Source organism: Bactrocera neohumeralis, unplaced genomic scaffold (genome assembly GCF_024586455.1).
Source record: "Bactrocera neohumeralis isolate Rockhampton unplaced genomic scaffold, APGP_CSIRO_Bneo_wtdbg2-racon-allhic-juicebox.fasta_v2 cluster11, whole genome shotgun sequence".
Classification (NCBI taxonomy): Eukaryota; Metazoa; Arthropoda; class Insecta; order Diptera; family Tephritidae; genus Bactrocera; species Bactrocera neohumeralis.
Window position 1 is genome coordinate 18,249,010 of NW_026089624.1, and position 26,862 is coordinate 18,275,871.

Genomic DNA, 26,862 nt, shown 5'->3' on the forward strand with positions numbered 1-26,862 from the left:
GAATAGTTGAGGAATATTTGGTTAATATATGAACATAGTTTAATGAACCGTTCAAGCATGTAGTAGGTCGAATTCCAACGTGTTTTCAGCTACTCCGGCAGCAGCTTGCATATTTCGAAGATCATCTTTAGATTTAACATTTCTTTTTAGCCACTTAACTATTTCTTTGCCTTTTACAACAACTGCATTTACTTCAGGATTGTTCAGTGAGTTTTCACATAACAAATTGAGGGTGTGTGCAAAACAGGAAATATGGCGTTTTTTGCCAAATGAATCAAGTACTGCTTTCACGATGTTTGCACCATTGCCGGTCACTACAGCCATTACTTGTTTTTCTTCAATAGAAAAGTCTTTCAAAGCAGCAATGAGAACTTCGGAACCCACATGAATGGTCATAATAAGCATATATCATTTTTAGATTATCTAGAGATTTTACTACAAAATAAATATGAAAAGTTTTAGTAATACATACATTTCTTTTTCATCGTACATATATTGCAAATTTTGTAAAGAGTAGTTGTTTTCAATTTAAGAGCCTTTATTTTACCAAAAAGCGTCATTAATTATGTCAATTTGTTTTGCATGTTTTAATATATGCAATATTTCAACAAAGCAAAGGTAGTTATCTATGACTATCTGTTTCTTTGATATGAAGCGAAAAGTTTCGCATTTTCGAAGACTTGAAATGCCGAGTTGCAGCAGCAAACCAATTAATGAAAGCCCTTAATGAGTGTGGGGCCAAGCTTCAGCAGCAAAAAACCGAATGAAAGCAGCATGAGAGAGCTACCCAGCTGTAGCAGTAAAAATCCTCAACCCCTCATTTCTAAAGTCTTCGAAAATATTGAAAACTTTTCGCTTCATGGCTCAAAGAACCAAAAGCTACAACATGGAATAGTGGAAATGGTTATCATGGATAACCTACCTTTTGACTTTGTTGAATGTACATATATTAAAATACATTACAAAACAAATTAATAACTAATGACGCTTTTTGTTCATTTATTTTTTAAAAGGTAAAGGCTTCTTAAGTTTCATGAAACAACCTATTTTCTATTTACAAAGTCCCAACAAGAAATACCATCAAGGCTCACATTGAAAAAATGTACGATGAAGACAAAGAAAAATGTGTAGCTAAACACTTTTTCATATTTGAGTTTAACGACAGATATCTGGACTGATGTAGAAATGAATAGCATGCTTGGGGTAATTGCGTTGTGTAAATGGGACGAAGCAATTTAATGGAACAATTGGCGTATATAAATTAACGGAAGCACGTACTGCATCACATATTTCCGAAGTTCTCATTGCTGCTTTCAGAGACTTTTCTATTGACGAAAAACAAGTAATGACTGTACAATGGTGCAAACATGGTGATTCATTTGGCAAAAAACGCCATATTCCCCGTTTTGCACACACCCTTAATTTGGTATGTGAAAATTCACTGAACAATCCTGAAGTAAATGCAGTTGTTGTAAAATGCAAAGAAATAGTTAAGTGGCTAAAAAGAAGTGTTAAAGCTAATGATGATCTTCGAAATATGCAAGCTGCTGCCGGAGTAGCTGTAGGCAAAATGCTAAAGCCAATTTTGGACGTGAAAACACGTTGGAATTCGACCTACTACATGCTTAAACGGTTCATTAAACTATGTTCATGTATTAACCAAATACTCCTCAACTATTCTGACGCACCTGTAATGATGACATCTAAGGAAAAAGATGATATCATGGAAATACTTTGTATATTGAGACCATTAGAGGCAATGACTGTACAACAGTGGCGCTCAACGCAATAAAAATCCAAACACGCGTGTTTGACTGATAATTCTGCTACTGCGAAAAATATCACACGCACACGAAAGCGGCTGAACACGTACGCTAGATACGTAAGAAAATATATAGCAATGTTTGTGCAGCGCAAACGTAAAATGTAGTAGTATTAAGCACCACTACTGTACAACTAAGTGGTGAACAACGAGCAACGTTAAGTCAAGTGATTCCATTAGTTCACTGTGGTCGGGAACAAATAGTGAGAATAACAGCTAAACAGCCAGTCACTAAAAACTAAAAGATGTCGTGTTAAATCAGATTGATCGTAGATTTGGCTACACCGAACATTCCTTTTTGCTAGCTGCATCAACATTACTCGACCCGAGATTCAAAAAAATTAATTTATAAGACCCATTAGCGTTGTCCCCAGTTATAAAGTTTTTACGTACTGAAATAACAGTTGCAGATGATACCATGGAAACGGGCAGCGAGTCGTCAGTGGAAACGGTAGAGAATGAGTTTGACCTCTGGGCTCCTCACAAAACTCTAGTGTACAAAAGAAGGAGGAAGGACAACGATTTTACATATCCACAAGATGAATTGAGCTTTTACTTGAATAGTCAGGTATTAGAACTAAGTCGAAACACTATTGATGCTTGGGAAGAAATGAAAACCGTTTATCTAAAACTGTACGGACTTTCAAAAAAGTATTGTCATCTACTTGGTACCTCAGTACCAGCTGAGCGGCTTTATTCAAAAGCGGGTGCAACTACGACCGAAAAACGCGACAACAAAACATTTATCGAAATTGCTTTTTCTTCAAACTTGGTTGAACAGAGAATAAATTTTCTTGACTTCAAAGAATATATTTTCATTTATGCTAAGACAAATGAATTTTTAATACGATATTTTAATTTTAATTCCGTTTTTGTTTTTGTGTATATACCAACATAATTTGAACGTCTGAAATAAGAATATAGTCTCTTATATTTTATTGGTTTTATTTTTACACAAAGTTGCAAAACATAGTCTTTCAAGCAAGAAGCAATTCTTTTAATTTAAGATTTCTGTACATATTTTGAAAAATTTAATGTCATTGTGCTACTTAACTTCAAATATAGGCCATATTCTCTTTTAGGATATGTCTGGGACTCTGTGATAGAGCATTATAATACAAGATTCGGAGCTGAAACTTGGTGGTGGTCTTCATGCAATTTAGTATTATTTGAAAACATTGAAATTAATCGATTAATCGATTTTTTTACATTAATTGCAATTATTTTTTTATATCTTGCAATTAATCATTTGATTATTTAGTCGATTAAAAAAAAATTTTGCCATCCTTAGAGCTAAGATAAACTATAATTATTTAGTAATTAGTAGAGTAGAAAAAGGTGTTATTTGCACTCAGTTGCGATGTAATGTAGTAGAATGTGTAGCTTTTAGTTTGTAAGCAAAAACCAAAATCGACATTTGCTTCTAAGAACCATAATTAAATTTGTAAAAGCTAACCTCTAATTCGAATTTTTATAAGAGTTAAGAGCAAAAATAAATTTGAAAGATGGATACTGAAACGATAAAGGCAATGACGGTAGAGACGTTAAAAGAGAAACTAAGACAACGAGGGTTATGCGTTACCGGTAGGAAAAGGAGTTGCAACTGCTTTTGCTACAACACTTAAGTAGTTTTCGGTGATGAGCAAGATGAAGGGGAGTGCGAGAACGAATCGGAAAATTCGTTGTACGTTGACGTAAGAGCTGCTCTATGGAATTCGCAAAGGGTGTCATTTTCGTTGCGCGACATTGCAGACAGTGTTTCAGATTTTTTTCGTGAAGATACTTGCGACGTTCCTCACTGGGTTGAGGAATAGGATATAGCTGACACGGTCGGTTGGAATAAGTTAGAAGGATTTGTATACACTAAACAACTACTTAAGGAAGCACCGAAATCGTTCGCACGTGGACTTGGAGAAGTAAGAGACTGGGCTAGTTTAAAGCGTTAGTGACGATGAGTTTGGGGAAAAATTATGTGCATCTGAAGTGCATCGAGCATTATGAAACCAGCGCATACAGCCAAAAGAAAGTTTTCAGGAATACCTTTAGGCTATCTTAGAATTAGGGAATCAAATCTCCTTAGATGAAAGAAGCGTAGTAGAGTATTTAAGGCAAATAAGAGTATGTTATTTCAAGCCAAAACGGTGGGAGAATTAAAGAAACAAATTCGCATATACGAGAAAGTTAGAAGAGTACAAGCTGCAGTAGATAAAGGATACGTGGAACGGTTCGCTACAGAGAGTAAAGAATCAATGAAAAGGAAGTATTTTAAGTGTTACAAGGAAGGTCACATAGCAAGAGCCTGTTCGAAGGCTAGGCCAAATAAAGTTGTTTATTTTAAGTGCAAACAGAAGGGACATTATTCTCAGCAGTATAAAGAGCAGAGAGATAAGACGATAAAAAGTGAACGGACAAATAAAATTGATAACAAATTAGAAACGTCTACCATTAAAGGTACATATATTAAAATACATTACAAAACAAATTGATAATTAATGACGCTTTTTGTTCATTTATTTTTTAAAAGGTAAAGGCTTCTTAAGTTTCATGAAGCAACATTTTCCTCTTTACAAAGTCCCAACAAGAAATACCATCAAGGCTCACATTGAAAAAATGTACGATGAAGAAAAAGAAAAATGTGTAGCGATACTAAAAACTTTTTCATATTTGAGTTTAACGACAGATATCTGGACTGATGTAGAAATGAATAGCATGCTTGGTGTGACCATTCATGGTGTAAATGGGACGAAGCAATTTAATGGAACAATTGGCGTATATAAATTAACGGAAGCACGTACTGCATCACATATTTCCGAAGTTCTCATTGCTGCTTTCAGAGACTTTTCTATTGACGAAAAACAAGTAATGACTGTACAATGGTGCAAACATGGTGATTCATTTGGCAAAAAACGCCATATTCCCCGTTTTGCACACACCCTTAATTTGGTATGTGAAAATTCACTGAACAATCCTGAAGTAAATGCAGTTGTTGTAAAATGCAAAGAAATAGTTAAGTGGCTAAAAAGAAGTGTTAAAGCTAATGATGATCTTCGAAATATGCAAGCTGCTGCCGGAGTAGCTGTAGGCAAAATGCTAAAGCCAATTTTGGACGTGAAAACACGTTGGAATTCGACCTACTACATGCTTAAACGGTTCATTAAACTATGTTCATGTATTAACCAAATACTCCTCAACTATTCTGACGCACCTGTAATGATGACATCTAAGGAAAAAGATGATATCATGGAAATACTTTGTATATTGAGACCATTAGAGGCAATGACTGTACAACAGTGGCGCTCAACGCAATAAAAATCCAAACACGCGTGTTTGACTGATAATTCTGCTACTGCGAAAAATATCACACGCACACGAAAGCGGCTGAACACGTACGCTAGATACGTAAGAAAATATATAGCAATGTTTGTGCAGCGCAAACGTAAAATGTAGTAGTATTAAGCACCACTACTGTACAACTAAGTGGTGAACAACGAGCAACGTTAAGTCAAGTGATTCCATTAGTTCACTGTGGTCGGGAACAAATAGTGAGAATAACAGCTAAACAGCCAGTCACTAAAAAACTAAAAGATGTCGTGTTAAATCAGATTGATCGTAGATTTGGCTACACCGAACATTCCTTTTTGCTAGCTGCATCAACATTACTCGACCCGAGATTCAAAAAAATTAATTTATAAGACCCATTAGCGTTGTCCCCAGTTATAAAGTTTTTACGTACTGAAATAACAGTTGCAGATGATACCATGGAAACGGGCAGCGAGTCGTCAGTGGAAACGGTAGAGAATGAGTTTGACCTCTGGGCTCCTCACAAAACTCTAGTGTACAAAAGAAGGAGGAAGGACAACGATTTTACATATCCACAAGATGAATTGAGCTTTTACTTGAATAGTCAGGTATTAGAACTAAGTCGAAACACTATTGATGCTTGGGAAGAAATGAAAACCGTTTATCTAAAACTGTACGGACTTTCAAAAAAGTATTGTCATCTACTTGGTACCTCAGTACCAGCTGAGCGGCTTTATTCAAAAGCGGGTGCAACTACGACCGAAAAACGCGACAACAAAACATTTATCGAAATTGCTTTTTCTTCAAACTTGGTTGAACAGAGAATAAATTTTCTTGACTTCAAAGAATATATTTTCATTTATGCTAAGACAAATGAATTTTTAATACGATATTTTAATTTTAATTCCGTTTTTGTTTTTGTGTATATACCAACATAATTTGAACGTCTGAAATAAGAATATAGTCTCTTATATTTTATTGGTTTTATTTTTACACAAAGTTGCAAAACATAGTCTTTCAAGCAAGAAGCAATTCTTTTAATTTAAGATTTCTGTACATATTTTGAAAAATTTAATGTCATTGTGCTACTTAACTTCAAATATAGGCCATATTCTCTTTTAGGATATGTCTGGGACTCTGTGATAGAGCATTATAATACAAGATTCGGAGCTGAAACTTGGTGGTGGTCTTCATGCAATTTAGTATTATTTGAAAACATTGAAATTAATCGATTAATCGATTTTTTTACATTAATTGCAATTATTTTTTTATATCTTGCAATTAATCATTTGATTATTTAGTCGATTAAAAAAAAATTTTGCCATCCTTAGAGCTAAGATAAACTATAATTATTTAGTAATTAGTAGAGTAGAAAAAGGTGTTATTTGCACTCAGTTGCGATGTAATGTAGTAGAATGTGTAGCTTTTAGTTTGTAAGCAAAAACCAAAATCGACATTTGCTTCTAAGAACCATAATTAAATTTGTAAAAGCTAACCTCTAATTCGAATTTTTATAAGAGTTAAGAGCAAAAATAAATTTGAAAGATGGATACTGAAACGATAAAGGCAATGACGGTAGAGACGTTAAAAGAGAAACTAAGACAACGAGGGTTATGCGTTACCGGTAGGAAAAGGAGTTGCAACTGCTTTTGCTACAACACTTAAGTAGTTTTCGGTGATGAGCAAGATGAAGGGGAGTGCGAGAACGAATCGGAAAATTCGTTGTACGTTGACGTAAGAGCTGCTCTATGGAATTCGCAAAGGGTGTCATTTTCGTTGCGCGACATTGCAGACAGTGTTTCAGATTTTTTTCGTGAAGATACTTGCGACGTTCCTCACTGGGTTGAGGAATAGGATATAGCTGACACGGTCGGTTGGAATAAGTTAGAAGGATTTGTATACACTAAACAACTACTTAAGGAAGCACCGAAATCGTTCGCACGTGGACTTGGAGAAGTAAGAGACTGGGCTAGTTTAAAGCGTTAGTGACGATGAGTTTGGGGAAAAATTATGTGCATCTGAAGTGCATCGAGCATTATGAAACCAGCGCATACAGCCAAAAGAAAGTTTTCAGGAATACCTTTAGGCTATCTTAGAATTAGGGAAGCAAATCTCCTTAGATGAAAGAAGCGTAGTAGAGTATTTAAGGCAAATAAGAGTATGTTATTTCAAGCCAAAACGGTGGGAGAATTAAAGAAACAAATTCGCATATACGAGAAAGTTAGAAGAGTACAAGCTGCAGTAGATAAAGGATACGTGGAACGGTTCGCTACAGAGAGTAAAGAATCAATGAAAAGGAAGTATTTTAAGTGTTACAAGGAAGGTCACATAGCAAGAGCCTGTTCGAAGGCTAGGCCAAATAAAGTTGTTTATTTTAAGTGCAAACAGAAGGGACATTATTCTCAGCAGTATAAAGAGCAGAGAGATAAGACGATAAAAAGTGAACGGACAAATAAAATTGATAACAAATTAGAAACGTCTACCATTAAAGGTGGAATGATTTTCGTTGATGCAGCTATCAATGGTTTTACCTTCACTGCACTAGTGGATACATGATGTATCGTGTGTGTCATGAGGTATGATACCATAGTGATGTAAGGAGATATAAAGCTATCTGGAGAAAAACAAAAACTGTTCGCTGTAAGTAAAGGCGTGCTTAAAACATTAGGCAGCTTTACGGCCGAAATTTCAATTGAAGGTGTGTCATTATATGTAACATTTCACGAGGTTAGGGAAAGTGATATTTCGTATGCAGCCATGATCGGAAATGATGTACTTCAAGATGTTGAGTTAGTTTTTAGAGAAGGTAGTGGTGAGTTCTATATACCTGTGAGGACTGCTGAGAGCAGCGAAGCACGCAGGGATCGGGAGATTCATGGGGGTGCGTGTGGTGGAGCTGAAGAGTTTGGGTCAACACACCAGGGTGCATGCAGTCATGTTGTAGTGTTTGTGTCAGCTCACCAGGGTGCAAGAGGTGATAATGAAGACTTTGTGTCAATTTTGTGTTGAGGTTTTCGAGGAACAAAAAGACATTACCGGACCGGTATTAGAAACGAGCTCGGAAGCATTGGTGATAATGGGTTTAGCGAAGATTTTGGGGTATTGTATTCAATTGGAACGGCAATATCTGAGGAGTCAGATAAAATGAATCTATCGCATCTGCAGATAGACGAGGCTAAAGTAGTTAGCAGTTGGACTAATTGTTATTATCCTAAGAAGCCTACTAAAACGCTTGTACAGATGAAATTGTTATTAAAGAGTGAGAAACCGATATTTTAACGGCCACGTAGGATGAATCTATCGCATCTGCAGATAGACGAGGCTAAAGTAGTTAGCAGTTGGACTAATTGTTATTATCCTAAGAAGCCTACTAAAACGCTTGTACAGATGAAATTGTTATTAAAGAGTGAGAAACCGATATTTTAACGGCCACGTAGGATGTCGCAGGCGGATCAACCATGTGTTGACGAGAAAGCTTAAAGAGGGTATTATTCAGAATAGCGTGTCGCAATTCGCGTTGTGTTAGTTACAAAGAAAACGGATCAAACCGGTTTTGTCGTGATTATCGCAAGATAAATAAACAAATAATCAGGGAAAATTTTCCAATGACAGTGGTGGATGAATCGTTAGACAGATTACAGGGAGCAAGAGTCTTCACCACATTAGACTTGAAAAACGGAACTCAGAACGGCCAATACGAGTTTTGTTTTGTGCCATTTGGGATTAATACAAAGTGCGTTTCAAAGTAAACAGGACTAAAAAAAAGAACAAATGGTTTTTTTGACAAAATCAATTTATTTTGTTCAAAATAGTCTCCTTCTGCTTCAATATAGCTTTTTGCACGGTCCAAAAGCATGTTTAGCTCGTTGGCCGGTATGGCCGCCAGTATGCCGGTGCAAGCCTTTTGATTGGCCTCTACGTCTGCATAACACTTTCCTTTCATGGGCAAATGCATTTTTCCGAAAAGGAAGAAGTCGCACGGTGTCATATCAGGTGAATACTGGGAGTGGTTAATGGTTAAAATGTGACTTTTGGTCAAATGATCGGTCACAAGCGTCGATCGATGAGATGGCGCATTATCGTGCAACAAACGCCAACTTGCATCTTCGCGATTTTTGGGCCGAATACGGCGCACCAAACGCTTCAAAACTCCAAGGTAGAATACCGCATTAACGTTTTGGCCAGATTTAACAAACTCTCTGTGGACAATACCCTTGGACTCATAAAAACAAATCAACATTGTCTTCACTTTTGACTTCTCCATGCGCGATTTTTTGGGTTTCTGCTCGTCCGGTGCCTTCCATTTAGCACTCTGGCGTTTTGTTTCGGGTCATATTAGAAACACCACGTTTCATCACCAGTCATAATTTTGTAAAGGAAGTTTTTGTCCTTTTTGACCTGTGTAATGATATCCTTCAAATGTTGGATTCTGAGCAATTTTTGGTCGTCAGTCAATTTGTGCGCAACAAACCGTGCAAACACCTTTCGTAAGCCCAAAATGTTCGGTCAAAATGCGATAAATCGATGTTTCGGAGATGTTCAATTTTCGATAAAGATAACAGATTTCCACGCACCAGTCGACATATAGATGGCGCCACCAGAGAGCGCTAGATTTGAAAAGTCCTGTTTACTTTAGATAGCAAATATTTCAGGCGGTTCATCCAAAATTATGCAGTTAATGCGAAGCCGCTAACAGATATGCTTCGCCAGGACGAAAAATTTGGGTTGAGTGAAGAAGAACTCTTAGCAATTCAAGATCTGAAGAGTGCGTTGGTAAATGCGCCCGCACTGAAACTTTTCAATCCATATGCAGAAACAGATGTGCATGCTGATGCGTTAAAATTAGGCTACCGCGCAGTCTTATTACAAAGGGATTATTTTTTAAGAAATGACTTATGGAAGAAGAAATTGTAAAGTTAGCACATACCCAGGATCATTTTACAGCAAAAAGAACACAGGAGCTAGTAGAAGGAAATTATTATATACCAAACTTGAGCAAAAAAGTACAAAATGTAGTAACTTCGTGTGTAGAGTGCATAGTAATAGATGCGAAAAGGGGTAAGAAAGAGGGCTTGTTGACACCAATCGACAAAATTTGTGAACCATTAGGTACTTACCATATTGACCATATTAGGGGCCGATAACCGAAACACGGAATTGGTATAATCATATATTAGTCATCATAGATGCGTTTTCGAAATTCGTTTGGTTGTACTCAACGAAATCAACCGGGGTGGAATAACAATACTTAGTTTTCGGCAAGCCGAAACGGACTGTAACGGATAGAGGAGTGGCTTTTACGTCAAAGACGTTTAACGAGTACTGCACGAGGGAGAGCATACAACACCTGTTGATTGCAACCTGTGTCCCGCGCGGCAACGGACACGTTGAACTCGTTCACAGGACCGTCGTTCCAATGCTGTCTAAGAAATGTCAAAGTAACCCAACCCAGTGGTACAACCACTTCGCAGAAGAACAATAGATTTTAAATAACACTGCACCACGCAGTACGAAAAAAACACCTGCTGTGAATAGAACATAGAAGATTTGGTGGCCATTAAGAAAACTCAGTTTGAGGTGGCTACGAAATAACGACCGAAGCATTTGGGACCGTACTAGGTAGTCGCCGAACCAAATCATGACAGGTTCGAGGTTGACAAAGTAGGAAACACGGAAGCACCAAAGAAGACCACTATAATGGTGGAAAACATGAAAAGGTAGGCTTAATTATTCGAGGTCGAATAATAGGTCAGGATACCCGACCGTAGGAGGGAATAATATACAGGAATATTGTCACTGCACGAATAATGTTTAGTTCAGATAGCAACATTGTAACTCATCTGTTAAGTAACAAAGCGTCCATCACCAGCCATCATTGTAACGGTCCATATTGATCGTCCATTTGTAACAGAAATTAAGAGTTAGTTTTTAAGAGTCAGTCGTTAAGTGAAGTTTGTAAAAAGCGGTCACGCCGCCGCGTGAAGTTCAATAAGTGCGAATAAAGTTAATAAGAAAAATTAAGAACGTGTATTTTTTAAAATAAATTGAATCTCACATTTATATCATATTATATCCTTTACCCAATGAAGTACTTATTTTCAAAATCGGTGATTTAGTGAATTTTTCAGAGGGTATTTGACGTGGCTTAGCCCAAAAATGATATCTCCGGGTGAAACTAAGCTAGAACTACCTTACATATATACAAAATTTCATCGATTTATCTGTCGTAGTTTATGAGAAAATAATTTTACAATTTTATCATGCTGTCAAATTCAACTTTCAATAACATTAACAAAAAATTAATTTTGACGAAATATTTATAACATATTATATCCCTCACCCAACTTAGCGAAATTTTCAGGGTCTATTTGACATGGTTTGATCCAAAAATGTTATCTTTGGTTGAAACTAAGCTAGAATTACACTATATATATACGAAGTGAAGAAGATTCCATACGAGAGCATTTTGATCCTTCAGTATATCATTAATTCCTGCCAAATTTCGTGAAGATCAAGGTCCAGACCTATTTCACTCATGCCCAATATGTTTAAAAAAACATGTCCATTTAAATTCATAAAGTATCACACATAAATTGTCCAAAGTCAATCGGAAATCATTACACCGGCTATATTGCAACCTTTGAACTGATTGCATTAACCATTACAATAATGTAATCTTCAGGACATGTTTCCACGCTATTTTACTTAGATAACTCAAATATCGACCGATATATCCGCTCAAAAGTAGAATATTTAAATCATGTCGTACCTATGTATATCTTCGCTGAGGTAATTTGTCGACCGATTTCACCTATCCTCGGTAACTTCAAGATGTTATATCATATATTCACACTCTGTATTGAGGAATCCGTTATTATGTTCATTTTTCAAAATGTTAGGATCAGCTCGTAGATAGGCGTAAGCGGCCACGCCCATAAAACGCGATTATAGGAAACCCTATACATACCCATGTTACATTGCGAATATGAAAAATCGGCGAAAACGAACTACAACCACGCCTACTTCTCATCTAACACAATTCCAGTATACAAATTAGGCAACAATGATGTATCGGAATAAGACTTTTCACAAATACTGCCTTTGAAATGTGGCAGCTTATGAACAAAAGCTATCCAAATCGGACCAAAACTGTTAAAATCCCAATATATGGACCGCAGTTCCTATTGCGAACCTTTTACCGATAATATAGGTCTGTCTCTGAAATATATTACAAAAACTCAGAGATAAATCTTTTCTGAAAATAATATGCTCATATCACAAAAATGGATTGAATCCAAATAATAATTCTCTTAATAGAAATATTTTTGAACTTACGGCTGAATTTATACTGCAAATATCAGTCAATATGTGAGTTATTTCAATGAAACTGAAGGTGTTATTTTGTAATAACAATGGATATTTGTGCATAAATTGAACAAAATCGGGTGAAAACTTGCCATAGCCGCTATATAACTAATATCAAGACTTTTAAACATCCGGTTGACTTTATACCGCATATATTGATGAAGGTATGTGAGATATCTTAGATAAAATCGGGTCAATACTACCCCTATCTTCCATATATGTGCCTTATTTAGAAATTTCAAGATTTCAAAATGAAAGAGGAATTTTTTCGCAACAATTTTGTAGTAAGGTTTTGCTCACAGCAGAAAATATTTCTCGTGCTTTGATTTTTGAAAGTTGCAAGAGTATGAAATGTTCGGTTACACCCGAACTTAGCTCTTCCATACTTGTTAAGAGTTATATTAGACAAATAGAAAGATGTAATATTTGAAAATGTTATTTCTCACCGACCTGTTGCATTTATTATATATTCGATCGTATAAGTCTTACAAAATTTTCAACCAAAACGGGAACCTTTTTAAAGGGGTAACTTTGAGAAATTATTGTAAGTAAAATCAGAAATAATTGAATCTCTCAATAAAATTCTTTTGGGTAATTTCCTTAAAAAAACAGCCCTCCTTTGAAAGTGAGCCTTGTGTTTTTTATTAAGCAAATTGCATACCTTCTTCATCTTCTGATTCTGAGTTTTCAGAGTTTGAGCTATCTTCCGACACAGCATCAGTTTGCATTGGATTTATCGTAATCGTCAACGCGGAATCGTCCCAGACCAAGCTTTCATCGGCAATCTTTAAGAAAAAAGAACATTTCGTAAGCACACAGAATTTTGAAAAGTACGCATTATCAACCTTAGGGCATGGCTGCCTGCCCGTGTACTTAAGACCGTTGTTTTTTAGACGAGCTATCGACACTCCGCATAATACGATCACCAAAAATGCACAAATCAAAATTATGAGCATTGTCGGATGTGAACTCTCGGCTACATACAAAGTAAATATTAATTATGATCTAATGTATGCTCACACAAATACAATAAACGTAGTATGTAAATATTAAACATAAAATTTTGATCTACCTTTGTGTATAATTGAATGAACATGTACTTTGGGCTCTTGTACATCATGTGAATGCATCATAGCATGTGCAAAGAGTCTGTTATCTGTAAAAAAAAACAAAATGGAATATATGTATATTTGTATCTACCCGTAATTCAACTTACCAAGCGATGTTGATCCTACACCGCCATTGACACCACTAATTCCATAAGATGAGTGTTCAGCTACACCAAAAATAGACGCTGTTGTAGTTGTAGTCTTAGGTGCAAGTTTGGGATGCAACACCGTTAAAGTCAATGTAAATTCTTGACTTTTAAACTCAGAATTAAGCTGTGTACAAGCTAATTTGAAAACACGATTTAAATAGTAAGCCGGCTTTTTGTTACTGTACAAAAGTGCCTTCAAAACCTCCAAATAATTTTCTACAGCATCATTGCCTATCATTTCCACGCCATCCTTATTAATATTGGTCTTTATATCCAGTGTTGAAGACAGCGATTCATCACCGTCTACCTGAATTTCCTCATGGTCTGGATTTAACGATGGAAACACAATAACACTACACGAGTCCAAGTTTTGCATATTTGACATAATTTTATTGTTTGCATTGACCACAGTTATGTTTATATCGCCAAGAATGTGAACACCGCGCTTAATTTCCGTATAAGATACCAAGTTATTTGTGTTACCTAAAATGTATCCTTCCTTTAGATAATAGCGGATATGAGTCATATTATTATGCCATAAATAAGCACTAAATTAAGATACAAAACTGTATTGTGCACAGGGGATTGTAGTAACAAGGAGCGCATGTGGGCTATACATTTTGAGAAAAGGGACGTGGCCGCAACCTGTAAGATGTGTAATGTACAAAACCACTTAAGACACAATAACCAAATTCGCTCAGGACTATTCACTTAAGCACCCCTAGACTCTGTCAAAATCGATGAAATCGGATAATAACCCCGCCCACTTCCTTTATAATGGTTCTTTTAAAAACTACTAAAAGCCCGATTCTCAATAAATAAATTCGCGAGAGACATTAAACTTTACATCCGAGGGGTGATAAGCCCATATTCTTTTTCCCAAGTACGGCAGATTTTTCGTGATGGGAGAAGTTTTGAAACTCAGAATCAGATAGCTTGGTCGTCGATAATAGAAAATATCTCAACCACCTTATCAAAATCATCAAAAAGAGAAAGTCGCCTCCTTTTTGGAACGGTGACCTTAAAAGCCTAAGAACTCATTTTATAAATATTTTCAATGGGAGTTACACGACCAAAATTTGGCAATTGTATAAAGATATCTGGATGAAATACAAAATAGCAATTAGGAAAGCAAAGGCGGACTCTTGGAAATATTTCCGCACGTTAATAGAAGGGTGCAAAAAATCAGCTAGACTGAGTAAGATACTGTCTCAGGAATACATAAATATATCTTGTTTAAAGACGAGGTGTAGAATCTGGACCTCCTTTGCCGAAGAATATTTAGGGGAAATCCTGGAAATATACATCTATGGTAGTCACCAAAAATCTGTGGAGATACAATGCGACATAGTTACAAATACGGCAGACCAATCCGACCACATAGTAAGCAAGAAGAAAATTATATACGCTATAAACAGCTTCCTGCCACTTAAAGCAGCGTGTCCACATGGTATTATTCACATATTGTTGGAGAAGCTAAAATAACCTATGGTTATAATGCTAGAAAATATATGTATTTCAGGCCCGCAACCAACTATCTAACACCCCAAAAAGGTGGAAAGAAGTCAACGTAATATTCCTCCCTAAACCGGCCAGAATAACCGGGAAAAATGCTGAAGGTTTTAGAAATGCTAATAGACTTGCACATAAGATCAATCCTCACGGATACCTTATCGAATGCGCAACATGCATCCATGGTCGATCAACAGAAACTTCCCTACACGAAGTGATAAATGTTACTGAAAAGTCACAAAATACTTCAATTTTATATTCCCTTATTCGATGGTACAACAATTTCCCTTCCCCCTACAGCTGGGAGTTGAAAAGCAGGTACTGGGGCCTTAAACCATATACATATAGTTATGTGGTTGTATACGGCCGTCATTAGGCCAGTTTTGACAAACGGAGCACTGGATTGGTGGCCAGCCAGTGGAGTACAAAACAGCCTATGCAGGGGTTACCGGTGTTATTAGGCCATGTCCGATTGATGTGTTCAATACACTCCACCATCAGCTGCACATAGACGTATTTACTCGGAAAATAGGAGCATGTTCTACTATAAGAATACAGGACTTAGGAGGCTAGAAAAGATTATGGACATAGCCACCACAAGTGGCAGAAGACACGAATTTTCAAGTTATCGACATCAGAAAATGTATTCACCTAGTGGTACTCAGAGTGTCTTTACCATATACCTATAAACATACTCTCGATGTTAGGGTAGCTTACAATTTAACTTAACTAATAAATTATTTATCTCAACATTAAAACGTAATATTATATTTAGTTTCCTATACATGTTTACTTAGTATTTGATAGCTTACCACTTATTATAATTTTAGCTTTTTCCTCGCTACTAATTTCCTCTTGCATGTGCTGCCCTTGATCGTTTACAGTGCTTGGTCTACTAGTTATGAAAGAAGTCTTTTGCGTATATGTTGTTATCTTAAATTTGTCTTTGAATTCCCCGACATTCATTTCACTATTGTCTGCTACTCCTTCTTCTGACATTACCAATTGGCTGGGCTCGTTAACCATGATATACGTCTCGATGGTAGGTAAACGAGTGGCGCTCTGATTAATGCACATCATGGATGTGCGAACCTCAATATTGCGACGGCCAATGGTTGGATAATCTTTAATATTAACATACTGAATTTTTTGCAGTAGCAGTTCAACATTGCTTTTGCTTTGACCTTGAATGTAAATTTCATTCATTTGAGCATTGGCTTGTACCTGTGAACCAGCCTCTAGCAAACTTTCTGGAGGAGGTAACAAGTGCTCCGCACAATTGGTTCCGCAGCGTACATCTTCCGCCGAAAGTATCGTATCGATTGATACTTTTATCTGAGATATATCTCCATTAAAACCATGTTTCAAACGATTTTCCGAACTCTGATAGCAGGCACCCACCGATAGAGTAGTGTTGACCCCATGAGCGGCATGTAACGGCCAATCGTCTATGACTTCCGGGTTATTGTGACGATCTTCAACCGAATTTTCAAAACGCACCCCATCAATATATATTTCAACTTTGGACAATTGATTGACGCTTAGAACATAGTGATGCCATTCGTTATCGCAGACGTGCGGTATTTTCCAACGCCACTCAGCAGGACTGAATATATTTAAGTCGCCTTCGTTAAAATTCTTACGCAATAACAATATCAATCGACAGTTGCGTACAAATAATGCCATATGATGTCGATTCATTTTATGATCATCGGCACTGCAAATGATGTGTTCCTTAATGTGTTTGTTGCCTGACGAGATGCTGGAGTGTCTGAAAATTGTTACTATACTGAACGAGCGAGTCGAAAAGTCATGGTGAAAAAGAAGTGCATCTGGTACGATAACACCAGTAGATCCATCGAAATGAAAAACAGGTTCAAACCCTTCATCATAACTGAGATCCTTTGTCCATTCAGCATTTCGCGGCAATAGGTCGATCAAGAGGCCAGTCGAGCAGTTGCTAATGTCACGATCGCAACCGAAAGAAATATGTTTTGTCTGAAAGAGTATTGAGTGGAAAACGATAATATTTAAGATCGAGAATTTTTTATGTGAAAATCATCACACAGAATTACATCAAACGTCCGATTGTGGTGATTTTAAGAACTTGAAAGTGACTGTTTGTATTAAAGGTTATAACTGAGAAAATGAAAACGTTAGGGAGAGATGAACACAAGGATTTCTTCCCCAAGAGAATAAAATGGCCCAATGGCTCTTTGGTGGACAATTCCATCGGCGAAAGGATACACAAAGCATTAAACTAACTTCCTACAATTAAATTTTTAAGGTATTTTTGGCATAACAGAAGGCTCCAAGTAGTCTTCTGCTCTAACCAGCAACTCCATCAACTTTCTGGTGGATATCCAAGCAGCAATTAAGGCTGTCCATAGCTCCTACAATAAGCCTTACTGATTAAGTCTTACAAGGATTCAATAACTAGACTTTCAGTGGACAACTGCGCAAAAATTACACAATCATATAAAAATAGAAAGAAATGAAAAGACTGATGAGATGGCCCGCTTGGACTGTAAACTGCCTTAGAGCATTAAGCTCTTTCAATAGTTACTTGAAGTTAAGGACTTTAGAGGAACACTCTTAACGCCGGGCATGCCAGAAAAGTACTTTGAGGGAGCGTTGATGGTGGACAGACTAGAAAACTTATAATAAGGTAAAAGGAAAATAAGTAACATCTTAGCGGTAATCACTAAGCATTTACCCCTAAGGTCTTACCTTCAAAAACGTGGTAAAGTGGAGTCGACAGAATGTAATGGAACATTACCTTTGCGAAAGTTCAGGCTTCCATCTGTTGAGACGAGATATCTTCCACGTCTCCCAAATCCGAACTTAATAGACATAGCTTTAGTGCGGCCGCCTGCAGTCTGGTGCCTCCCCTTTTAACCTACCAAGTGTTATAGAATTCTTAATAGTCCTAAGCACTTGAGAAATTTTATTTTTAAGACGAAAGAAATTTTCCACACTCATTCTAAAAAGCATAACAATAGCTAATATTCGCCAGATATGTCTCAGAGTGTCCTTTTCCTATTTCCATTTACGTTGCAAGCATAGATAACATTAAAAGTGCATAAATGAAACAGCTAAAAGCTATCCCAAAAACCGAGTTTGAGAAGTGCTTCCAGGATTGGAAAAAACGCTGGCATAAGTTTATAAAATCAAATAGGGACTAGTTTAAGGCAACAACATTAATCTAAACAAATGAATAAATATTTTTTACCAAAACAAAAACGAAAATGCCCATTATTTTTGAACACACCTCTTATTCACTTCTAGCTATAATTTAATTTTTTGTTACTTACCTTCAAAGCCACAGAGGTGTGAATGTTCAAATTCTGTTTGCCACAATATAAGTCACAAAGTTCCAGGCGTGCGTTTGGGAAGAGCGAAAGGCTTTCTGTTGTCGATGCCTAGATATGTACTAAATCTAGTTATATATATTTGCTAATTTTACGCATTTAAATGTTATTCGCCTCACCGTGTAGTCTATACGTTCGGGTATTCCTAGGAATCTCGCATCACAAACCCGACGCACCTTAATGCTCACCATAATTGGAGCCGACTCTTTCATCGCGCAATCGTATGCCACCACCGACAAAATGTGATTATGCGAAGCTTTGTGCGATAATGGTTCAGTATTCTTGATTGATCCCTCATTATCAATAATAAAAGGCTGATCATTATTGAGTATCTCGTATTTACAAACGTCGCCAAATAAAGGTGTACAATCCTTATCGGTCGCCTCAACGCGTATAATTTCTTTATATAAGCGCCCTTCATCAACTTCAGTTACATACGAGGGCTGAAGGAATGTTGGTGCATATTCATTAATATCAATAACCGTTATATGAACATTAGCCGTCGCCGAGTGGGTGCCATCGCAAAAAATGGCCATAATTTCAAAATGATAACTTTTACGTTTCTCACAATTAAGTGTGCGACGAGCCTTCAAAATCCCTAAATTGTTTACTAATTCAATCTGAAATTATAATACGCGCATTAATTATAGTTAGCTATCTTTTATGTTTATAATACGTACTTGGAATGGTATTTCATGATATGGTTTCTTTAATATTCGAAAGTTGCATATTTTCTCCTCATCTACTTTAATTAGCGGTGTTATTTCAACCAAAGTTTCATTTTCACGTATTAATCCATGATAAGATTTTTCCAAAACGTTTTCTGAAATCGTAATATGATATGGGAATTAATTATTTTTATGTTATCTCAATATCTTGCGCAGACTACATATACCCGTTTTATTGACCTTGTGGTTGTTAACTATAATCCTGGATAACCTTCAGTTTGGTTACGATCTATCTATCCACGGACTGTCTCAGGTTTGATATGGTAGGTACCATTTTCATCATATAAGGGGTTAAATGGGTTTCCAAAAATCGAATGTTTTTATTGTCTTATTAAATTCTAAAAAAACCTCTACAATATTGTCTTAAATTTTAAATTTTATCTGAGTAATGTTTTCGGAGATACAGTCTTGAGATCTTGTGCGCTCGAGGCTAAGTGCGACGCCTTTAAACATGTTTTTCTCGAAACTGTGTTTTTGAAGTCGGTTGGCTAGATTTCTCGAGAACAACTCAACCGATATTCATAAAATTTTACCCACATCTTTGAGATATCTGTGAAAAATCCAATTTTCAGTTTTGTTTCTACGTCCAAGTTCTGAGTTAAGGTTTTAACTAAAACACGTATATTTTCACTTTAGATGATCCTGTAAGGAGTTATCTCCTGGCAACGCTGGCGCATCTTTTGTCCGAGGGGTCACCGGAAATGGCGTCCCAATGGCCGAGTTTTAAATGTTTTTTTCCATAAATTTCATAATTTCTTTGTTAATAGTGTATTTTTGTAACAATAAATAATTCTAATAAAATATTTAAATTTTAATATGAGACAGAATTTTTGAAAAAAGCTGAGGAAACCCATGTGACCCCTTAACAAAACTGCGTGGAAAGAAATTTTCTAGTAGACTTGGACAAATACATCCGATATAGGGATTTCCAGTTGATCTTAAACTATATACTTGTATATAGGCTAATATGTACGATATTTTAATGATGAATTAAGTTATGGACAATAAATCTATATAAGAAGTTAGGTCTCACCATTATTTTATAAATTTTTGACCCACATATAAATGACAACTTTTAAAAAGGTTCGGACAAAAAGGGGTACATTGAATAGCGTTTAATAAAATGTGACGTTCCAAACTTAGTTAGCAAGTTTTTTCTCAACTGATTAACTTACCTTTTTGTGACAAGTAATCATCATCGTTTTCATTAGACAAACTCATCTGGTATTTGAGGGATGCCATGGACGAACCTGTTGCTCTCGCTAACCAACAGCTCAGCAACAGAAAACTGACCGCTAGAGATGCTAGTTTGCTATTACACATTCTGTTCAACCTTTTTGAAACTTTCTCGGTAGTAGAAACTTTCTTTTAGTTGTAATATTAACTATTTTCCTGACTATTTTTGAGTTTTACTTATTCTTGCGGGACTAAAGCCGCGTACTTATCCGAAGTTTCACTAAAAGTAAAACAAAAATCATACAATATTTTTTGAAAGAACTTCATTTACCATGTATATGTGGTATGTTAGCAGAGAATTTTAAAGAAAGAAAGCGCAAACGTTTAATCAAATACTATTGAGTATTAATTTGTAGTTTTCACATGAGGGAACACCAAAAATATCACTTCGAAAAGATACAGAGTATACACCAATGTGGGAAACGGGGAAAATACTATAAATAGACACACTCATTTTTCTTAAATGAATTATCGACGCACATACCTATTAAGATTTGTGTGTCCAATTTCTATGATTTGAAAAAAATTATATTTATGAAAAGGCTTAAGAATTAAAACGGAAGATAACTGGTATAACCCACAGAGTTCTTAATAAAAATATCTTCTTCTTTTTAATTGGCGTAGACACCGCTTACGCGATTATAGCCGAGTTAACAACAGCGCGCCAGTCGTTTCTTCTTTTCGCTACGTGGCGCCAATTGGATATTCCAAGCGAAGCCAGGTCCTTCTCCACTGGTCCATCCAACGGAGTGGAGGTCTTCCTCTTCCTCTGATTCCCCCGGCGGGTACTGCGTCGAATACTTTCAGAGCTGGAGTGTTTTCATCCATCCGGACAACATGGCCTAGCCAGCGTAGCCGCTGTCTTTTAATTCGCTGAACTATGTCGATGTCGTCATATATCTCGTACAGCTCATCGTTCCATCGAATGCGGTATTCGCCGTGGCCAACGCGCAAAGGACCATAAATCTTTCGCAGAACTTTTCTCTCGAAAACTCCTAAGGCCTGATGAGTCATCAGATGTTGTCATCGTCCATGCCTCTGCACCATATAACAGGACGGGAATTGTGAGTGACTTATAGAGTTTAGTTTTTGTTCGTCGAGAGAGGACTTTGCTTCTTAATTGCCTACTCAGTTCAAAGTAGCACCTGTTGGCAAGATTTATCCTGCGTTCGACTTCTAGGCTGACATTGTTGGTGGTGTTTACGGTGGTTCCAAGATAGACGAAATTATCTACAACTTCAAAGTTATGACTGTCTACAGTGACGTGAGTGCCAAGTCGCGAGCGCGACGACTGTTTGTTTGATGACAGGAGATATTTCGTCTTGCCCTCGTTCACTACCAGAACCAGAAAGCAGCTTTGAAATCGACGAAGAGGTTGTGTGCATCGATTCTTTTTCACGGGTCTTTTCCAATATTTGGCACATGGTGAAAATCTGGTCGGTTGTTGATTTTCCAGGTCTGAAGCCACACTGATAAGGTCCAATCAGTTTGTTGACGGTGGGTTTTAATCTTTCACACAATACGCTCGATAGCACCTTATACGCGGTAGTTGGCGCAGATTGTGGGGTCTCCTCTTTTATGGATTGGGCATAGCACACTTAAATTCCAATCGTTGGGCATGCTTTCGTCCGACCATATTTTACAAAGAAGCTGATGCATGCTCCTTATCAGTTCATCGCCGCCGCGGTTGAATAGCTCGGCCGGCAATCCATCGGCCCCCGCAGCTTTGTTGCTCTTCAGGCGGGTAATTGCTATTCGAACTTCTTCATGGTCGTGCAATGGAAAATCTGATCCATCGTCATCGATTGGGGAATCGGGTTCGCCTTCACCTGGCGTTGTACGTTCACTGCAATACAGCAGGTTGGAGAAGTGTTCCCTCCATAATTTAAGTATGCTCTGGGCATCGGTCACTAGATCACCTTTGGGGGTTCTACAAGAGTATGCTCCGGTCTTGAAACCTTCTGTAAGCCGCCGTATTTTTTCGTAGAGTTTTCGAGCATTACCCCTTTCGGCCAGCTTATCAAGCTCTTCGTACTCACGCATTTCGGCCTCTTTCTTCTTCTGTCTGCAAATGCGTCTCGCTTCCCTATTCAAATCTCGGTATCTATCCCATCCCGCACGTGTAGTGGTACCAGCTGTTCTTTTGCACTTTCCGAAAACCAATGGTTTCGGTTGCAGCTGTACGTAAGGAGTTTGAAATTCCGTCCCACAGTTCCCTTATACCGAGTTGTTGACGAGTGTTCTCAGAGAGCAGGAGTGCAAGCCGAGTAGAAAATCGTTCGGCTGTCTGTTGTGATTGCAGCTTCTCGACGTCGAACCTTCCTTGTGTTTGGTGGCGCGCGTTTTTTGCTGCACAGAGGCGGGTGCGAATCTTAGCTGCAACAAGATAGTGGTCCGAGTCCATGTTAGGACCTCGGAGCGTACGCACATCTAAAACACTGGAAACGTGTCTTCGGTCTATCACAACATGATCGATCTGGTTGGCAGTTTTTCGATCCGGAGACAGCCAGGTAGCTTGATGTATCTTCTTATGCTGGAATCTAGTACTACAGATAACCATATTTCGGGCCCCGGCGAAGTCGATCAGCCTCAACCCATTTGGGGATATTTCCTCGTGGAGGCTAAATTTACCGACCGTAGTGCCAAATATACCTTCTTTGCCCACCCTGGCGTTAAAGTCGCCAAGCACAATTTTGACATCGTGGCGGGGGCAGCCCTCATAAGCGCGCTCCAAGCACTCATAAAAGGCATCTTTGGTCACATCGTCCGTCTCTTTCGTCGGGGCGTGGGCGCAAATCAGCGATATGTTGAAGAACCTCGCTTTGGTGCGGATTGTGGCTAGACGTTCATTCACCGGAGTGAATGATAGTACTCGGCGACGGAGTCTCTCTCCCACCACGATTCCAACACCAAACTTGCGCTCCTTTATATGGCCACTGTAGTAAATGTCACAAGGACCTTCTCGTCTCTGTCCTTGTCCCGTCCATCGCATTTCTTGGACGGCGGTGATATCAACCTTTATTTTTACGAGGACATCAACCAGCTGGGCAGCGGCACCTTCCCAATTAAGGGACCGGACATTCCAGGTGCATGCCCTCAATTCGTAGTCCTTATTTCGTTTGCCATGGTCATCATCAAAAGGGGGTCTCTCATCCGAGGCTGATTGCTAATTTTCATTGGTAGCATTTTTTACGTGGCGGATCCCAAACCCAGCGCAAACCCAGCGCACAACTTTAGCTCGCCTTCAAACGGATGTTCTTAGGCTACCCAGAGGATACTTGGTCAAAGATCGGAAGTAGTGAGCTGCTTGAGTCATATGTAAAAGAATCGTTACTGGCCACTCCCAAGTGAATGGCGATCAGAGAACTTTCCTCACTTGCGTGAACTTCTACATATGACTCCATCCTCCTAAAATAATAAAAATATCATATAATATAAATTTTTCAACTCATGGTAGATTGTGCCAATACTTGGGCATTTGGCGCCCGCATTGTTTATGCGTAGTAGATATAAGTTACTTTTGAAACGAAACCTAAATTTCCATTGAGTAAAGCACATCATTTTGTAGACTGTAATTCTAGAGATCTCTATGTTTGATTTTTAGTAAAACCTTAAAACAGTTCGCTTATTTTCGGTAAGGACCCTCCGAAAACGGTGCGCACAACCCTAATCATGACTCTAAAACTAAATTTTTATTTCTAACAATCCTACATATTCCTGAATAGGGTCGCAATCTGTGCAGTTGAAAGCATCAAAATTTTCTAAGATGTTTGTAGAGTTGTATTATCGATGCAAATACCTATGACAACACGACAAAAATTATAATCATGAACTTTTTTTTTAATAAAAAAGGAGGACTTCTGGTAAAAACACCAGAGTTTGTACTAAAATTAACAATAAACAATTTTTTTTTAAGTCATGTACATCATATGTATGTACATATGTACGTTGCGTTAGCAATAAACTTTTTCTGAGGCATCTCGACAGGCAAAAGTTTATGGCATAGTAACTCTCAAATCTTTTGCCTTTGCCGAAATCTGTATGTGGGCATTTGTTATCATAACATGATCATTTGCGAAATGGCGTCGAACAGACAAATACGAGCTATAGAAGCAATTAAAAATTTCAAAAAGCTTTATGAAATTCATAAAAAAAACAAAAACAGCAGACCAAAATACTAAGTAAATCCATATCTGGAATTTACAGGAGAGAGATATTTTATGGCAGGAAGGACAGGATTTTAACAATTTTTGCATAATGACTACCACTTAAAAAAGGTATATTAAATGCAATATAATATAATTTATATTTGAGTTATAATTTGAAACTAACCTATTTAAATTCATATATGTATGTACTCATTTAAGGTGTATTCAGGAATACGAAAACAAAATACGCAAAATAAGATGGGCCATTTCATCAACAGTCCGCCCTGCTGTGACCCTGCGATATACATATATGTAATTTTTCTGAAAATTAGCAATATTAAACCAAATACTAATTGTTTAGAAAAATATTTTAAATTATTTTGTAAATGAACTTATTTATTTATTCGTAGTTTATTTTTATAATTTTACACAACCGTTTTAATACTCGCGCTATTAAATTTAAAATAACCGAAATGAAACATCCGTTGTTATATACATATATACATATGTATGTAAATGTGTTGCCTCTTCAAAATTTTCATAGGAATAAAAACTGATCTGTCAGACTGCTAGTTCATAGTTCATTGCATTCAATAGTTAGCGCACAAATTTGTATGCCATATATTGTATATATAGAGTTTTCACAGGCAATACATACAATTGCTAAACGTCAAAACCTACTGAACTTTGACAGCTAATCGAGTTCAGTAGGTTTTGACGTTTATCAATTGGAAACGAGCGATGGCCAGATTGAAATCTTACCAAAAGAATGTGTAAAAGGAGGGATTTGTTGCATCGTTCAAGACCACTTATAAAAAATGTAAAACAATGAAAATTAAATAAATTTAAAGATATTTGATGAAACGTTTTGTAATTTGAAGCATCATAGTTTTATTTTCAATGGAAAATGATTAAAAACATTTAATGATTGAGAGCTAACAAGCTTAAATCCTTTTATTGGGTATTGAAAGTACAAAAGTCAGTTGTTATAATATTCTTTAAAAAGATTTAAATAGTTTCTCCATACAATAAATAACCACTATTTAGTAAAATTTATTCGTACTAAATTTTGGGTATTGGGTTGATAAATGCCCAAAAATTGTTATTTTGTTCAATCTGCCCATAATGGAAAATGTTATAAAAAACGCTAATTTTGAGGCGCTCTCACACTGGAATAAGTTTAACATCCCTTTATTCCTGTCATAAACTTTTACAGTGGCCAAAGCGGTCGCGTTCCCTTTTCGAGGTGACTTGGGTCAATGCGAACATAAGAATTTACATTCGAATCCTGAAACTCACGAAACTCAATTTTTATCTTTTATTTTATTAACTGGAATTTTAGCAGTTCTCAATTGACTTGCTTTAATACAGTGGTCGGCATGAGAGGATCTGTCACTGTATTGGTGAGCACGAAAAAAAAGTAGCCCAGTGGGAAATTGTAATTAAATTTAAGCAAATTTTATAAATAATTATTAGTATAATGAAAATTAGCAAAATGTCTTTTAAGGATATATTCCCTATTATCTTTAAAAGACTTGGAACATAAAAGGCATTGCAGGCACCAAAGGCATTTAGAATCATAAAATATTTCTCGCAGGGCATATTTGGTTTTGCGCTATAGTCTTGCATGATGTTAATTCGTTGCTGGCTCGACAACGACTGAACGACAGAGCGTAAGCGTACGTGTGAAGTTAGTTTGCACAATTGTGCTAAGAAATGCCGACCACTGCTTTAATAGCATATTTTATTTACTAGGATAATTCAACAATTTCAGGAAAATATGTTGATATGTTTAGATTTATAGAATGTTCAGTTATTTACACGTTTGCATATGTAAACATAACAATCACACATACATTCATTAATGCACGTACGCGGAAACTTGCTTCTCTTTGTCCCGCGCAAACAATGTCCTAATGGAAGGCATACACGCAACAATTAGTTGGTTGATTGAGTTGGGCTAGAAATTGCCCTTGTCGCTACATACGACACAACTTTTAACACAATTTTGAGGTCAACTTCATTTTGGATATTCACTTCGTTGCTTAAACATGAGTTCGGAAGTTGTTGCTTTACTTATTATATACTTATGACGCGCTCTCTTCGACAGCCGAAATAAAAT

General features: G+C 37.0%; 1 protein-coding gene and 1 long non-coding RNA gene across 3 annotated transcripts in view; both read right to left on the reverse strand.

Annotated features, from left to right (window-relative positions):
- LOC126766297 (uncharacterized) overlaps positions 1-26,862 on the reverse strand; it is an 82,299-nt gene that overhangs the window by 31,562 nt on the left and 23,875 nt on the right. The gene's annotated exons all lie outside the window — the stretch shown is intronic.
- Positions 1-26,862, reverse strand: part of LOC126766110 (calsyntenin-1) — a 69,178-nt gene that overhangs the window by 27,775 nt on the left and 14,541 nt on the right. The window contains exons 2-10 of one of the 2 annotated variants that reach the window (XM_050483936.1): positions 20,532-20,812; positions 19,309-19,451; positions 18,748-19,248; positions 18,572-18,679; positions 16,070-17,255; positions 13,704-14,228; positions 13,560-13,643; positions 13,333-13,463; positions 13,149-13,272 (exon numbers count right to left, since the gene is read on the reverse strand). In XM_050483936.1, coding sequence (XP_050339893.1) covers positions 13,149-13,272; positions 13,333-13,463; positions 13,560-13,643; positions 13,704-14,228; positions 16,070-17,255; positions 18,572-18,679; positions 18,748-19,248; positions 19,309-19,451; positions 20,532-20,679 — 2,950 coding nt within the window. In that variant the 5' untranslated portion in view covers positions 20,680-20,812. The remainder of the gene's footprint in view (positions 1-13,148; positions 13,273-13,332; positions 13,464-13,559; positions 13,644-13,703; positions 14,229-16,069; positions 17,256-18,571; positions 18,680-18,747; positions 19,249-19,308; positions 19,452-20,531; positions 20,813-26,862) is intronic. The other variant, XM_050483937.1, reaches the window with a different exon arrangement.